Below are 16,035 nucleotides of genomic sequence, written 5' to 3' on the forward strand. Positions count from 1 at the left end.
GCTAATTGTCATCTCTTTTAGCATTTGACTGATGACTGGCTCTCTGACAAGACATGAGAAAAGGGAAGCAGGCACTCAGCTCTTAGGATAATGTCACACTTTGAAGCTGTCAAGGGTTACGATAATATACTTCACAGTGGTGGCAATGCAGAGAAAGCTACAGCTTCCTCGCAATAACAACAACTGAAGGCAAAAAACAGATACACAGAAGAATCTTTTAGAGATACAAGCATGGTGACACATGAAAACAGTAATTCTCTGTTAATGCTGAAAACAACTCTTCCATGCGAGTTAACAGTGTTTTCCTAGAAGACTTTACATGTAGAACAGTGTTACAGAATGTGATGAAATAAGAGAGCTGACTAAAAGAGTGATTGGCATACTTCACTTTCAATTCCTCTGACACAGGAGTCCTGGTGTGGCGCGACTGCCAGACTGTCAAACACACATGCACACATGCAAAGACATACATCCTCGGGTCAAATGTTGCTGATTAGTCTTTGGTGACAAGTGTGAAAGGCATCAGTCTGCACTGAGATACAGCATCCAACGGTATGATACTGTTTATCCATACACTCTGCACTGCACAGCACACATGAAAGCTTTCATTATGGCAGTCAACTGTTGCAATTCAAAAAGATACATGAAGATTTGCTCCGATTCATGTTACGGTTGTGAAACAATCAATATTCTCACCTGATGCGGCAAAGACTTCGCTTCATTCTAAAAAAAAACAACCTCACATTAACTAGCTCTTTTCTACGAAGGTAAGTAGTAGGATAACAGGACTTATCTTAGAGTAAAAGCAGAGCAGATGGACTAAAAAAGGCAGCAGTTCATTTTATGTGGGAAGTAATTGTGAAAGCCTTTCATATGCATAATGCTGCTTCCATTTACTTCTTATTGACATCTGATCAGATACAATGGTGGATTGTCTGCTTGTGTTCTGAGTGATACATCTGTGCATCAAGTTGCTGTCAACTGGTAGTGCCATGATGTGGGAGGGAGGAAGAGAGACAACAAGAGAGAGTGGAGGAGAAAAAAAGAGAGGGAGTAAGGGAGGCTGCAAATGGCAGCTTCTGTGACACCACTGGAGGGAGGGAGAGACAGAGAGGAGAGAGGGCGGGAGAGAGAGCAAAGAAATAGTCAGAGAGAGTGTGAGAGTGAGAGAGAGAGAAAGAGAGAGAGAGAGAGAGCAGCAGTCCAACTAGATCAGATTGCAAAAGATTGATGGAGAGAGCTGTTCAGTTAATAAGGAGTGAGTTAATATTGTAAAATTTTATGGCAAATGTGAAGGAAAGACTTCATAAAGATGAAGGATGAGCAGAAGACCAGCTGAAGAAATTGCCTCAGAAAATGGAGATACAAAAACCTTGATTTTCCCTGGGATAATCCTCTTTAAACGTTTCCTACCTGTTTTGCACGTCTGGCACTGACTGAGCAAAAGTGATTTGGGCCAAGGTTCTGGTGTGATTCAGCCTGGTGGGTTTCATCCGCGCTCGCAACAGCACCTGAAAAAGAGAGAGACAAGAGTTCAAGCAAGGATGAAGAAATTCAAAGGGGGTCTGTGCCTTGTGCTGAAGATGGTGGAGTGGTTTTCTCCAGTATTAGAGTAACACACAAGAGAGGAGCAGCTGCGGTGGCAGATGCAAAGAATGCCTCAGTTTGGTTAATACTGACACTGGGAGAGAAGAAACCACCTTTTACTTCTGCAACCTGGGGGAGGACAGGTAGGAATAAAGGTAAGAGAAGGACAGAAAACTTCACCTCAAACTTTCAGCCTGATTGTCACATCAATATTTGTTCAGATGTCACTGGTCTGTAGTGTTACAATGTATAGTCTCAGTGATCCACAGTCATGCTGAAATTACACATCTAATACTATATATATAAATTCTTTTTTTAAACAGTTGTTCAGAACCAGTGAAACTGGGGCAAAATGTATGAAAAGTGCTTAAATTCCATGACAATTCATTAGATGTAAACAAAAGCAACACAAATTAAAGCTGAAAGTCATTACCGTAGTCTTGTTCTTTCATTTCAATTCCACGGTGCTGTAGTACAGAGATAAAACCGCAACTAATGTGTTACTGATCACATACTTACAAGTGTACAGTATATAGCTGTATTACAGCAGAAGCCGTTCTGAAGAATACAGATACACACATATTTTAAATTATGTTGATTTTGCCAGACTTGCAGGGTTAATCACCGTTAATCTTTATCTTAGATTTTCGAATGGCCAAGAAGGCCCTGCTAGTTACATTTCAGTTTGCTCCCGGAAGCCTCCCAGGGTTAAAACAAAAAAAAAGAAATGTTAACTAGAAGGCAGACAACAACAAACCTTAGAAAGTATTCAGTTAAATCAACTCCTGAAGTTAACAGTCAATGATGTTTGAGTCTAAAGTAACGTGGGATTTATCTCTACATTGTCTTGATCCATATCAGAGCTTGTTCACTAAGACAGGGGAGGACAAAAATGCATTATATTGCAGGACAACAGAACTGCTGAAATTATCAAATAATCAACTGTTGAGTCAACAGAAAACTAATTGGTGAAAATGAACTGACAATTTATAAAAAAGCCACAAAACATTCTGGAGAATTGCTGCTCTCCTATATGTTGCTTATCCTTGTAAACTGACCACGAATCTGATAAATATAAGCAATTTTAAATCTGGTACACTGTAATGGGAATTTGTCATTACTTTTTTAGATATGATCATCTAATTAATGATGGAAATGAAATTAATTTCATAATAATTTTAGGCCTGGACGATTCCAGTAGAATCACAAATTCAGTCAATGTAAACAAACACTACTTTCTGCATTACATCTTCTCTATTCAACTTCAACAAACATCTTAATAATAAATGCCTTGATACCTAACCACAGCATGTCAGATAGTATAATATTACTGGTGGACAGACATGAGCAGGTATTAATGGATAAATGTGTTGCTCCAGGCATTGTACTTTCTATCAGTGTATGAAGAAATCCCTGATGTGAGGGTACAAAAGAGAGAGAGAGCGACGAGAACGAAGATTATGCAGCATTGCCTGACAGTTCAATGACCTCATCCTACTTTTCATCTCAGCATCGTTCAGATTGATTCCCTTTTATCATCCAAAAGGGATATTTAGCATGCAGTAGTACACACTGAAAGCCTCCACAAAAACCTACAGTAATATTGATCTTCTTGTATGGCTTAATAACATATAGCAGTACTGTACTAAAAGTAATGTATCTAAGCTTGTGAGCTCTAACCAACAGGTGTCACCTAAAATTGGAAATTATAGAGTTCAGTTTTAATATGGTTGATTCAGCCTTTGTGAATGGGTACAAGTATTTAAAAAACGGCGCAAATAAAGATCAAAAAAGCCCAGTGAGACGCTCACATGTGGGAATAATCAATCAATGGGAAACAGGTGTTTGAAAGGTGGAAAAGCTACAGGTGCAGCCAGCAAAAATCTACAGATTTTGTTCTACTAGCATATAATATACCAGCTGTTATAACAATGTGAGAATGTCATTATTATTATTTTTTTTTTTTAATCAACACCTCTCTCTTCAACCACCTCAGATTACACCTCAGCACAGGGGATGGCCTACATACCGGATCCCACAGCCTCCAGGGTTGGTTACTGTCTGGTTCTAACTTACCCGTCTCTTTACTAGTAGCTGAACCATGAACAACCTTTGGAATGAAAAAGTGTCAGTTATTGCATACTATTTGAAAAAAATAGTGAGCTAGTTTTTATAACACATTGTCAATGGGACAACATTGCTGCATGGTAAAGTGGTGTTACTTTCTATAGGAAAATACCTGAGGGTTACTTGAGACGAGTTGAGTTCCGCGTGGCGAGTTATAGGAAAATACAATGACATTCGAGCCTCGGCTCTTCCTTCACAATGGCCTTGGGAGGTGGGCCGGGATCGTAGTGGTTGAGCTCAGTTTCCTACATGCTTGTCTTGAGATGAAGTACCCTCTCCCACTACACCTCATTGTTCCCCCCAATCCCTTCCATTATTTTGCACATCCAATTATTCATTCTATTAATCTTAAACAGCAGTGTCATCTCCCCTAGAAACTCCTCTTAATTCCTCAAAAACACACACAGCAGACAAAGTCACAAAAGGTTATTCATGTAATTATTGGCTGCGGTGGAAATCATTTCCTTGTCCTGCCGTATGAATCAAAGAGTCATGTATACTAAACTCAAAGTGTTTTAACTGGAAGACAAGATAATACGCCAAACACAACAACGCACTACTAATGGCCTCTCTCTGAGCTCTCATTTCATGCAGCATCTCATATAAGATTTGATGAGCCCAATATAGACACAAAGGTCAGGACTTGAACCTGCTATAATTTCCACACTGATTGACATGTCTCTCAATACAGAAACTAAAACTACACAGCAGCTATATCTACACACCTTTTACAGCAGCAGTATTTAGTTATTGCTTAGATGTTCCAATGTTTGAAAAAAACTTAATTTGTGGGTAACAACATAATCATTTGGTAGTAATTTAAGTGTGTGGTTACCCTTTACATTACAGGTTGACTTACATTGGTAAAACAGCACTAAAGCAGCAGTTGTGTATGTATATATATATATATATATATATATATATATATATATATATATATATATATATATATTGCTTATTTTTCATCTATACAACCAGGTTTTCAATTACATGTGAGTGTGCTCTACCTTTAATTACTGTAATACAGCTAAATAACTACCAATTGCCCCTTTAACTGCTAATTAATTTGAAATAAGGCCATTAGGAATGATAGATATTCAGCTGTCACGTTGCTTAATCTAATGTCAAACTTTTTGGCACAGTAAAGACTACTGTCAAATCCAAGTCAAAAAGCTGGTGACAGGCACCATGTACATTCAAAACATTACATGCACAACCTCTCAGATGGACACACTGATTTAAAAAGCTTCCAGTGTAGCAACAGCAAAGGTTTTCTGTATGGGTTGAGGCTCTGAGGCCCTTATTGAATGACTCCTTAGACTCAGGGAGGGGTTTTACTTTCATTTGACCAATTCACTGGACACCTGACACTGTACGACTACAGTATGATATGGAGACTGTGCACCGTGTAGGGCTTCTCAGGTCATGCATGTAGCGTGGAGACCAAGATGTATAATGCAAAATGCTGAGATGACTTTTAGGCTTAAGATTCAACTCAACCATATAAGACAGTCAGTGTAGTTACTAGACCATACAGCCAAGCCCACCTGCCACTACACAGGTGAGCTACTGAGCAAATGTACATAGCATACCTAATACTTAATTAAACTATCAAGTGAAATACAATTAGAAAGGACGAGACAACCCAGTTTGGTTGACAGATTTACAGATTTACATGTTTGAAATGAGAAGTAGGATTACTATTTTTAGCATCAACAGCTGTGCTTTTGGGAAGTAGTAGTAGTGTGATATTGTCAAAAAGCAAAACGTATTAAAAATAGAACACAACACTTAGTCACAGTATGTTATTCTGATACAGGTGTGTGTTTGACCTCTAGGGGAACGTTTTTAGATTGTGCATGAGGTAATCTGGCTCCAGATCAGAAGAACCCTTCACCTGAAAGAGTGTGAGTGAAAATGGAATTAGTGTGAGTGTGGGGCAGGCGGCAAGTCATCCGGGATTTGGGAATGCACATGAGTGAACTGTCAAGTCTTCAGGGCCCAAATCAGGCCAGCATACACAAAACGGATGTGGCCAGGCGATAAAAGCTGTCTGCACCCAGAGGGGCCTCAGTCCAGCCCCAATGGGCATAACTCCTTGAGCCTGAGGCTCAACATCCAGCGCAAGGGCCAGGTTATCTGCTGCCTGACAGAGAATCATTTGACAGCCATACTGACATATTGCAGATTCATTACATTCAAAACTAACGCATATATTATCAAGTGTATGATTGTATGTGTGAGTCCTAATATTCTTGTAAGCTGAAGTTCCACAATGTAATGACAACAAATATGTAACACAGGGCATTGCACAGGGGATAAATGTGCTACCTACTTGTATGGAGCACCATGGTAAGGTGCTATAAATTTACTGCATCCTCAAAACATGATTAATAATCCTGAAAATTGTACAGAATGGGGTCATGTAAATAGTGCTTTGCTCTCCATCCCTGTATGCAGCATCTGGAATTGCATGTCCATGGAATAAGTGGCACACATAAATATCCCCAAGGAGTATGTTTAAATACACACACAACCCCATATCCCCTAGCAAAGGTATTGTAGTAAAAGGACAATGGCAAACTTAGATCACAAAAGAAAGAGCGCAGACTGTTACATGTGTGATGACTGCACGGCATGCTGCTGATAAACTATAAATACAACTAAGACGTGATAAAACCTAACGTGATAGCCTTCCTGTCGCTGGTAGGTCTAAAAAATTACAGCCCTCATTTTTTAAAACACCCCTATGAGTAATGACACACATGATTGTCAATTTTTGCATAGTAGAATAATAAACATCTGGTAGGTGATGACTTAGTTTGTCTCTACTGCCAACCTTCTTCATAATTTGAAAGAGAAAAGCACAGGAAATGTCATTTGAAAGAAGTGGATCGGCTGTGAGGCCAGCTCTTCACTTACCGAGCTGACATCAAAAGACATGAGGACCCTTCAGTGAGGGCCAATTGGATACTGAGTCGTGATGTTTAAAGAGAGCAAGATGGCGAGGAGAAAGAGTGTGAATAACTGACATAACTAACAGTATAAACCTTGTGCTGGAAAGTAAGACAGGGGTAAAAGTGTTCTATCAAATCATAACAATGTACAATACTGTAAAACTGTACTGTTAATGCAATTATTATAATTCCCATAGTTTCCTATTGTATTCATTGTCAAAGTTTGCAAGAGGACAAGCTTATTAGAAGGTGGTCTTCTGTTGCCTCCTGACTGTTTCTGCATTAGTTTATGGGAAACCTTATACTAAACAAGCAACCACATTATATACATGATAAAATAGTCAGTCATACAAAATCAAGTTAATCTAATGCAGGTTTATCTAGAATATAAAAGAAGCATATTTTTATTAAAATAGAACATTTTAAGTGATGATGGTGACTTTGTCAATTGGACTCTAACAGACAGAAATCTCATTCAATATAAGTATCTATTAATATCGGTGGTCTTCTTTTTGGGCCAGTAGCAGAACTATTTGAGTACTATGTATGTTTTATACTGTTTTGCCCTTCAGTCTCCTAAAGCTTTCATGGTTGTTGTTTGGTGATGTTTCATACACAGGTATGGTGTGATTTGACCATCATGTCACTGAAAAACACTCACATTGTTCTCCTCTCCTAACATTCCATACAGGAATAGGATTAAAGCGCAAGGCTCCCGCCCATCTCCCTGTCTATGACTCCCTAAAATGCAGCTTAGCCAGTGATCAAGCTGTGAGGGCCTCAATCACTCCAGGCCTGCCTTTCTGCTCTGACCCTGCACCTGGAAGCGCTGCCAGGAGCATGAGTGTGGGGAGGCTTAACCGCTACAGCATTGTGTCATCTGAGGAAGAGGGCCTTCGCCTCACTACCATGCATGGCATGAACGGCTTTGGCAATGGCAAGATCCACACACGCCGCAAGTGCCGCAACCGTTTCGTCAAAAAGAATGGCCAGTGCAATGTGCAGTTTGCCAATATGGAAGATAAGTCACAGCGCTACTTGGCCGACATCTTCACCACATGTGTCGATATTCGCTGGCGATGGATGCTGGTAGTCTTTACTCTTGTGTTTGTTATCTCCTGGCTGGCCTTCGGCTTGGCCTTTTGGGTCATTGCTTTACTACACGGAGATCTGGATAATCCCGCCGGAGATGATAACTTCACTCCATGTGTTCTACAAGTCAATGGATTTGTGGCTGCCTTTCTATTCTCCATTGAAACACAATCTACTATAGGTTATGGCTATCGCTGCGTGACTGAGGAGTGCCCAGTGGCCGTCTTCATGGTGGTCTTCCAGTCCATAGTGGGCTGCATCATTGACTGCTTTATGATTGGCGCCATCATGGCGAAGATGGCGAGGCCGAAGAAGCGAGCACAAACACTGTTATTTAGCCACAATGCTGTCATTGCCATGCGGGATGGAAAGCTGTGCCTCATGTGGAGGGTTGGGAACCTTCGCAAGAGCCACATTGTAGAGGCCCATGTCAGGGCACAGCTCATCAAACCTAGGATCACTGATGAGGGGGAATATATTCCTCTAGACCAGATAGACATTAATGTCGGCTTTGATAAAGGCCTGGACAGGATTTTCTTGGTTTCACCCATCACTATTCTCCATGAGATAGATGAGGAGAGCCCCCTGTTTGGGATCAGCAAACAGGACTTGGAGACAGCAGACTTTGAGATTGTTGTCATCTTGGAGGGGATGGTTGAAGCCACCGCTATGACCACACAGGCTCGTAGCTCCTACTTGGCCTCGGAGGTCCTTTGGGGTCACCGTTTCGAACCGGTCTTGTTTGAGGAGAAGAATGTGTACAAGGTGGATTACTCTCACTTTCACAAAACCTACGAGGTGCCGTCCACCCCCCGCTGCAGTGCCAAGGACATGGTGGAGAACAAATTTTTAGTCCCCAGCTCTAACTCCTTCTGCTATGAAAATGAGCTGGCCTTCCTAAGCCGCGATGAGGAGGAGGAGGATGTAGGTGGTGGGAGCAGGGCACTGGCCAACCTCAGTCCCGACCGAAACAGCCGACATGAGTTTGAACGCTTACAGACCACCAGGGTGCTGGATCAAAGGTCATATCGTAGAGAGTCGGAAATATGACCTCTACCCATTGACCCTGGGTCAACATTCAATAACTTTATCCAAGGGTAAAAATGCAGAACAATGCAAAGTGCCATAGGAAAAGCTGACTACTGTGAGAGATTGGGAAATTAATAAGACAACAGTAAAAGGGACTTAACTGGAAGAAATGGGGGAAAGAAGAGTACACAGCTTAGAAAATTGTGGTAAGGAATGTCTACAATCAAGGAAAAGGCTAGGGAAAGACCTTCTTCCTTAACTGAAACTTGAATCTTTTTTCACATGGTCATTTTGAGTTGAGTGTTCAATGATGCATCAAAAACTATTATAACAAAACCTTATAATCAAGTCTTAGGTGTAAATACATTGATTAGTTAAGTTATGTTTTGTGTGTTGTATCAGTTTCCAAAAACACTTCAAAAAATAGAAGTTGCTTTTTAAACTTGTTGCAAGGCTATTCTTAAGCTCTCCTTGCATTGTTGTAATTTGCTGGACCTGTGTTCATTGACACATTGAAAATCCGTGCACTGCGTTCAGATGCAACGAGACGTGAAAAAACATCTGACCGTGAGCCACTGAGAACAACACAATTCAACACCTTCATTTTAGAATTGGTGTGATCCCAAAATCTACCAATGTAGGCAGAGTAGGCAAAATGAATTGCACTATAAAGAACATAAAGAAATATGTTGAACAGAAATTGAATTGTTTCGAGGAACAGTCTATTTATAATCTCTTAATGCCTCATATTTTAACGTTAAAAACAAACATCTTACAAGCCACCAACATCATGATTTGGCTGCACTGGCCAACACATATCATGTATCATGTACAGTACACACATTGATACATAGTCAGGTAAACAAAACACAAGCACAAATAGAAGACTGTCTTAAATTAACATTGCAGGATACAGGCTGCAATATCCAAGTTTGTATGGATCACATTAATAACTTAATAGCAGCAATTTGTAACTCCAAAAAAGGAATGCATCTTAAAATGTATCTTTACCTTTACAATAAAAAGTATCTAATAAGCTAAGTTAAACTAAAACACGTACACTACCGGTCAAAAGTTTGGGGTCACTTAGAAATTTCCATTGCACTCCATTATAGACAGAATACCAGCTGAGTCAGTTGCATTGTTTTTTAACCAGGGCAGCAGTTTTCAGATTACATTATGTGCTGACATAATTGCAAATAGGTTTGCCAGTGTTTTTCTAGTTAGTTTTTTTAATGTATCAGATTGTAAATATAATGTGCCTTTGGTGATTGAATGAATGGTTGGTGATAAGGGGTAAGTAGATACACTACCGGTCCAAAGTTTGGGGTCCTTAAAAATTCCATATCACTCCATTATAGACAGAATACCAGCTGATCTGATGGGGGGCTGATCTTTAATGCAATATCTACATTACCCATTATCAGCAACCATTCATTCAATCAGCCAAAGGCATATTCTGCTTACTAATCTGATATCATTTTAAAAAACTAACTAGAAAAACACTGGCAAACCTATTTGCAATTATGTGAGCACATAATGTAATCTGAAAACTGCTGCCCTGGTTAAAAAAACAATGCAACTGATCTCAGCTGGTATTATGTCTGTAATGGAGTGCAATGGAAATTTCTAAGTGACCCCAAACTTTTGACCGGTAGTGTATGTTGGTAGTTAAATTTATAAATAAGTTATAAATTGACCACACCAATGTTTTTGTCCTTAAAAATGAATCTATGCATATTGTTGACAGTATCAGGGGCCAGAAATCCTATTCAGTTCTGTGTGAGATCAAATTGTTAGGGCATTGCTTTAATCAATACGTAATACTTAACGTGAAATTTGAAAAAACTACATATTGCTAAAACTTTTAAAATATACACTGGAAGAAGAATGAATGCAAGAATGAAAATTATTTCTAACCACCCAACATGCATCTATCCCAAATGCTAAATGAAGAAGCATTATAAGGGCAAATGTGTCTAGCTAGTAGGGTTAGAATACTCCAAATGTGTTAACTTTAGCTGGCCCTACATTTCTATCCATTTTACATCCAAAGTAAGTAGATTTAACTGCTCTTTACATTATTAATAACAGAGTCAATCTACATTTCAAATTTTACCCAGGTTATAGACTAATGACAACATATTATTTCATTATTATATGACAAATGTATCCTTTAAAGAATGAAGTGAATGTGTGCAACACTAAATTTGGCTACAAACCCGTTTTCTCTTTCAATGTTGTACAAACAGATACACAAAATCAGATCCAGTCAAATAAAATAAAGAAGAAGTAAAAAGCTTCCTCCTTCACTCCTCATATTGATTCCTCTGGCATTTACAAACATCACATTCTGTAGACAGCTAAATGCATTTTGGCAATATGCTAATACGAGGAGTTAAGACACTGGACCAAGGTCTGAATGGAAGCAATAAAACCTCAAGCACACCTTTCTGAATTAATTTTAGTAAGCATCATTTTAATGATTATCTTGTAATTTACTGAACATGCATATTTATATTATTGAGTCAAAGACAACAAATGAAAGAAATGGTGTGAGGAGTATGACCCTGCATTATTTAGTTTGTATTGCACTTATATGAATGTGAGTTCCAAAGTAATGATTGTAGCTCAGACTTAAGTTTTTAAGTGATTGTTTCCAAACTAATGTTCCAAAAACTGTGTAGACTGATCTTAGTAAATGGTGGATCATATTCCAAAAAGGTGTTTGAGTCTCCAGTTTGCAAATGTTATCTTTACAGACTTAAATAATTCCCAAATAAATGCCATTGATGATAGCACATACCTGTTCAATGAATAGAATAATGAAACCAAATCAACTAAACATTTAAGTTGTAGTTATAGATTCAATCATTTACCATTACTATATACAGCACTTTAAGAGACACAATTATAATGCATGAATACCTTTTATTCTTTGGCATGAATAATAGCATTTAAAAATGATCCCTTATTCTAGATGCCTAGACAGAATTGATCATTTGAAGTACCTCAACATGTTTATGTTGTGTCACAAAAAAACGGTTTAATAAACCGTAGATGTCATGTCCCTGTGGAACAAATTTAGTTAACTTTTAAACATAGATTATCTGTATTAAGAAGGAAAGCTACAGGATATGGTGAAAAACTACAAGATGATAACACAGAGGAGAACCATAAAGTGGTCATTATGTTGGTCACAATGACTAATATTTTACTATTAGTCATTATAGGTTGGTTTTTGGAAACTGTGGGATGTAGTACAATATAAAGAGCATTTTTTGGGCTGATAAGTGAAGTGTACCCAACCCATAACATACATTATGCTCATTGCCTTCTGGGAAGGTTCTATCCACTGCTGTGTGAAGCCTCTGCTCCTACTCAGTGGTAAAAAAATAAAAATAAATAAAAAGGTGAAGCATTTCTACTGAATAATTATTTCGGAGATTGTTTTAGCTTTGAAGTTGACCTGAGCCCTTAAAAAAGTAACACACATATGTTTTAGCTCAATATAAAAGTTTATAGTGTAAAAAGCATAGAAACATAAAAAGTATAATAGGGAGCAGCCAGGCTGAACAATCCTGCTTATTTTTATACAAAGTTCTTTTTGATAGAATACAGCAACCAATATTTATCTGTTTTTATCAGAATAAGGAAATCACTATTGAGAGGCAAAGATCTGACTCTTGTCTCACTTTTCAATGATTTCATTTCTGTTGTTACATTTCAGCACAGATCATGATTTAACAGGTATTTCTCTTAAAGGGATGAAAGGAAAAACCTTTGACCTCTGTAGAAGTCTTCCTATGTCCAGCAAAATGTCTGCTGGGCTTTTGATTTGAATTCAAAGTCATTTAAATTATTCAATTAAAAACTAATTGTGAAAAAAAGTTGTTTTCATCTCTTTTGTTGAAAGTGGTCCACCAGTTATGGGCTTTATTGAAATGTAAAATTCAATTGTTTGAAAAACCCTGGACATCCTCAAGCTTGAGTCATGAATTAATTAAGTGGTAATAATACGTCACCATGAGGGGTGGTTTAAGATGAGAGATCAAGAAGGAAGTCGCCACTGTCAGATGACTTCCATGTCTTGGGCCAACTATTCAAGAAGGCTCATCAATTAACCACAGCAACACACAACCAACCAGCGGCCAGAGGCCTTTTTGGCCCAGCTGATCTGGGCAAGAGCCCTGCAGCTAGACTAGGACAGATCAATGGTGTAACAACACATGATAGATCATTATTCCTCTACTACCGCAGAAATAATGAAAGCCTACTGTTTTTAAGCATTACACTTCACTGTGGGCTTGATTCACTGAAGGGGTCCTGTTATAGTAGGAAAACCGCAGGTGTAAAGACTAAAAAGAATGATATCTTAACTCCAGGGTCCTGGTCTTGTGTATTCTGGCTCATTGTCACAGCACACTTGAATATTACTGTGCAGTTAATGTTATTAGTAACATCTGTGTATTTACTCTGATGACAAGTAAAAATGTCTTCTGTGAAAAAAGCCTATTGCACAGGAACTGCACATTTAGGTTTTCTTGTAAGTTAAAAGTCTTACACTATTTAGCAGAGCCGAACCAATACTGGACATTTAGAAATGAAGAAATCGGATTTACAAAATCTGAATGATATATCTGCCAATTTCTAACATAAACACATTACTGGAAAAAAATTATGATGTGGGTTACTTTTTTGTAACCTTTATTTGTCCGGGTAACTCGATTGACAAAAAAAAATCTCATTTACAACAACGACCTGTCACATTCACAAAGTTACACATTCATACCTGGAAGCTGCCCGGCACAAGAACAGTCTGATCTGCTGGCCACTGGGCAGCACCACCGGAGCGGTTGGAGTTTAGGGCTATGCTCAAGGGCACCTCACTCTCTCACTTTCCCCACCCAGATTGTCTGGGGATTGAACAGACAACCTCCCGGTCACAAGCTTGCTCCTTTTACCTTTAGGCTACCACTGCCACTTACATATAGTTATTAAAGAATTGTGACCAAGAAATGTACTAAGTGAGAATTATTTTTACATTTGAAAATTAACTGGTTAATCTGGTTGACAAACTACATATTGGTGACACGGTTTCCAAATCACCACAAGCATACATTTGGCATTTCTGTACTGTAATTGTCTTGTTATTCATAGGCTAGTAAGGATCAACGAAAGTACATTCCCAGGATTACCTGACATCCAGCATGTGCCTCACTACAGGATGTCCCTCAATCTTCACTCTCTGTGTGTTGCCCTTCTCAAACTCTGTTCCCTTCGAGAAATAACAAACTGAGCTAGCAAGCTACACGCAGAAAATGGCAAGTTTTGAAGAACATTTGGATGATGCAACAAGGCAAGATTTACAAAGAACATGTTTACGGCATTTACTCTCTAATTGGGACTATTTGGGACGGATTGGAGAGGATTGCTATGGTAAAAGTAAACACAGCAATACAATGGTAAGAGCAAATTACATTTAACCATGTATCAATCTAATTTAAATTGCTAACCTTACTGTTGTGTGAACCTCATTTAATACTGCACGTATGTGCTGTTTTCTTTTGCTGGCTGCAACAACCCAGAGCATTTTTTCCTCCTATCCCAGAATGTATGTGTGGTGTAGTCTCCGCAGTGCTGTGAAGTAAGGTGAAGTAAGGTCCGACAATGTGAGACTACTCATACAACAAGAACAATCTGTGATAAACTAATATGGGTCTACTGTATAATATTGGACCGACTAAAACAGTGCAGTAATTTGTCATTTTTTAGTGAAATATAATATGGGATTAAAACAATGTTCTGAACATTGTTTTGATGGATGACACATTAATTGCAATATGGAATGCAATAACAACAAACAATCAATTAAAGTAGAAGGTTAACAGGAAACACATACATGGCATCTACATGATAGATCTATGATCAAATGTATAGCATTTCTGTAACAGGGCCACTTAGAGTAAAGAGTTGAAAGACATACGCAAGTACCTAAGCTTGCTAGTGCAATGCTGTTATCAGTACCACAGAACATGTTTTTGACTCGTGTTGAATAGTCCTGAATTCTTTGCATGGGATCAGGGATCATGCCATCAGTTCTTTCTAAATAATTCCGGTCAGGGTGATTAAATCGTCCACAGTGAGCAACAGATGATTAACATGCTGGCCACTGGTCGCGCTGAGCAGCACTAACTGACACTGGGATCACAGAGGCTATGGTGAAAGCATTTGCCAAGTTTTATTATGTAACATGGCTTGGCAAGTGCATGTCAATCTTCGTGTGGCTTGGTGTCACACGCAAAAAGTAGAAGAAAAGTGAAGCTTTCAGGATTAGTGGTTGTCCTGTCATAGAATTAGACCCCCGTAATAGCATGGTGTCTTTGTCATGGTGTTAAGTCTCCTTCCAGGCAGCGTGGCAATGGTTATGTTTAGGGTTAAGGTTAGGGTTAGCTGCCTGGAAGGCGACGTTGGAGGCAAAAAACACCAACGGGCCTTTGTGATCCCAAGGACATGCTATTCAACTGTGATCAGAATCAGAATCAGAAATACTTTGATGGGTAGCCTATTAGGATAGGTAGACTATAACTTCAATTATTTAAATCATTCTCAGCAGTGAACAATGTGTTTTGTGGATCTGGAGAAGGCGTATGACCGGGTCCCCCGGGAGAAACTGTGGATGTGCGCGGGAGTATGGATGAGGGTCCCTTCTTAGGGCCATCCAATCTCTGTATACCAAAGCGAGAGCTGTGTCCGGGTTCTCGGCATTAAGTCGGACTCGTTCCAGGTGAGGGTTGGCCTCCGCCAGGGCTGCGCTTTGTCACCATCCTGTTTATAAATTTATGACGGATATCGAGGCGTAGTCGGGCGGGGGGGTTGCAGTTCGGTGGGCTTAGGATCTCATCGTGCTTTTTGCAGAGGAGTGGTCCTGATGGCATCATCGGTCTGTGACCTTCACACTCTCTGGATCGGTTCGCAGCCGAGTGTGAAGCGCTGGGATGAGGATCAGCACCTCTAAATCTGAGGCCATGGTTCTCAGCAGAAACCGATGGAGTGCTTTCTTCGGGTAGGGAGTGAGTCCTTACCCCAAGTGAAGGAGTTTAAGTACCTTGGGTCTTTTCGCGAGTGAGGGGACTATGGAGCGTGAGATTGGTCGGAGAATCGGAGCAGCTGGTCGGTATACATTCTGTTTATCGCACCGTTGTGACGAAAAGAGAGCTGAGCCAGAAGGCAAAGCTCTCGA

At 39.4% G+C, this 16,035-nt stretch overlaps 1 protein-coding gene and 1 long non-coding RNA gene across 3 annotated transcripts in view; one reads left to right on the forward strand and one right to left on the reverse strand.

Annotated features, from left to right (window-relative positions):
• LOC116671795 (uncharacterized) overlaps positions 1-16,035 on the reverse strand; it is a 50,311-nt gene that overhangs the window by 27,696 nt on the left and 6,580 nt on the right. For both annotated transcript variants that reach the window (XR_004327367.1, XR_004327366.1), the window contains exon 3: positions 1,414-1,511. This is a non-coding gene — a long non-coding RNA (uncharacterized LOC116671795). The remainder of the gene's footprint in view (positions 1-1,413; positions 1,512-16,035) is intronic.
• kcnj12a (potassium inwardly rectifying channel subfamily J member 12a) lies at positions 1,505-9,845 on the forward strand. The gene is made up of 2 exons (XM_032503262.1): positions 1,505-1,742; positions 7,363-9,845. Exon 2 carries the CDS (start codon positions 7,512-7,514, stop codon positions 8,811-8,813), a length of 1,302 nt encoding a protein of 433 aa, XP_032359153.1. The 5' UTR covers positions 1,505-1,742; positions 7,363-7,511; the 3' UTR covers positions 8,814-9,845.

The sequence above is a fragment of the Etheostoma spectabile genome, chromosome 21, assembly GCF_008692095.1.
Source record: "Etheostoma spectabile isolate EspeVRDwgs_2016 chromosome 21, UIUC_Espe_1.0, whole genome shotgun sequence".
Taxonomy (NCBI): Eukaryota; Metazoa; Chordata; class Actinopteri; order Perciformes; family Percidae; genus Etheostoma; species Etheostoma spectabile.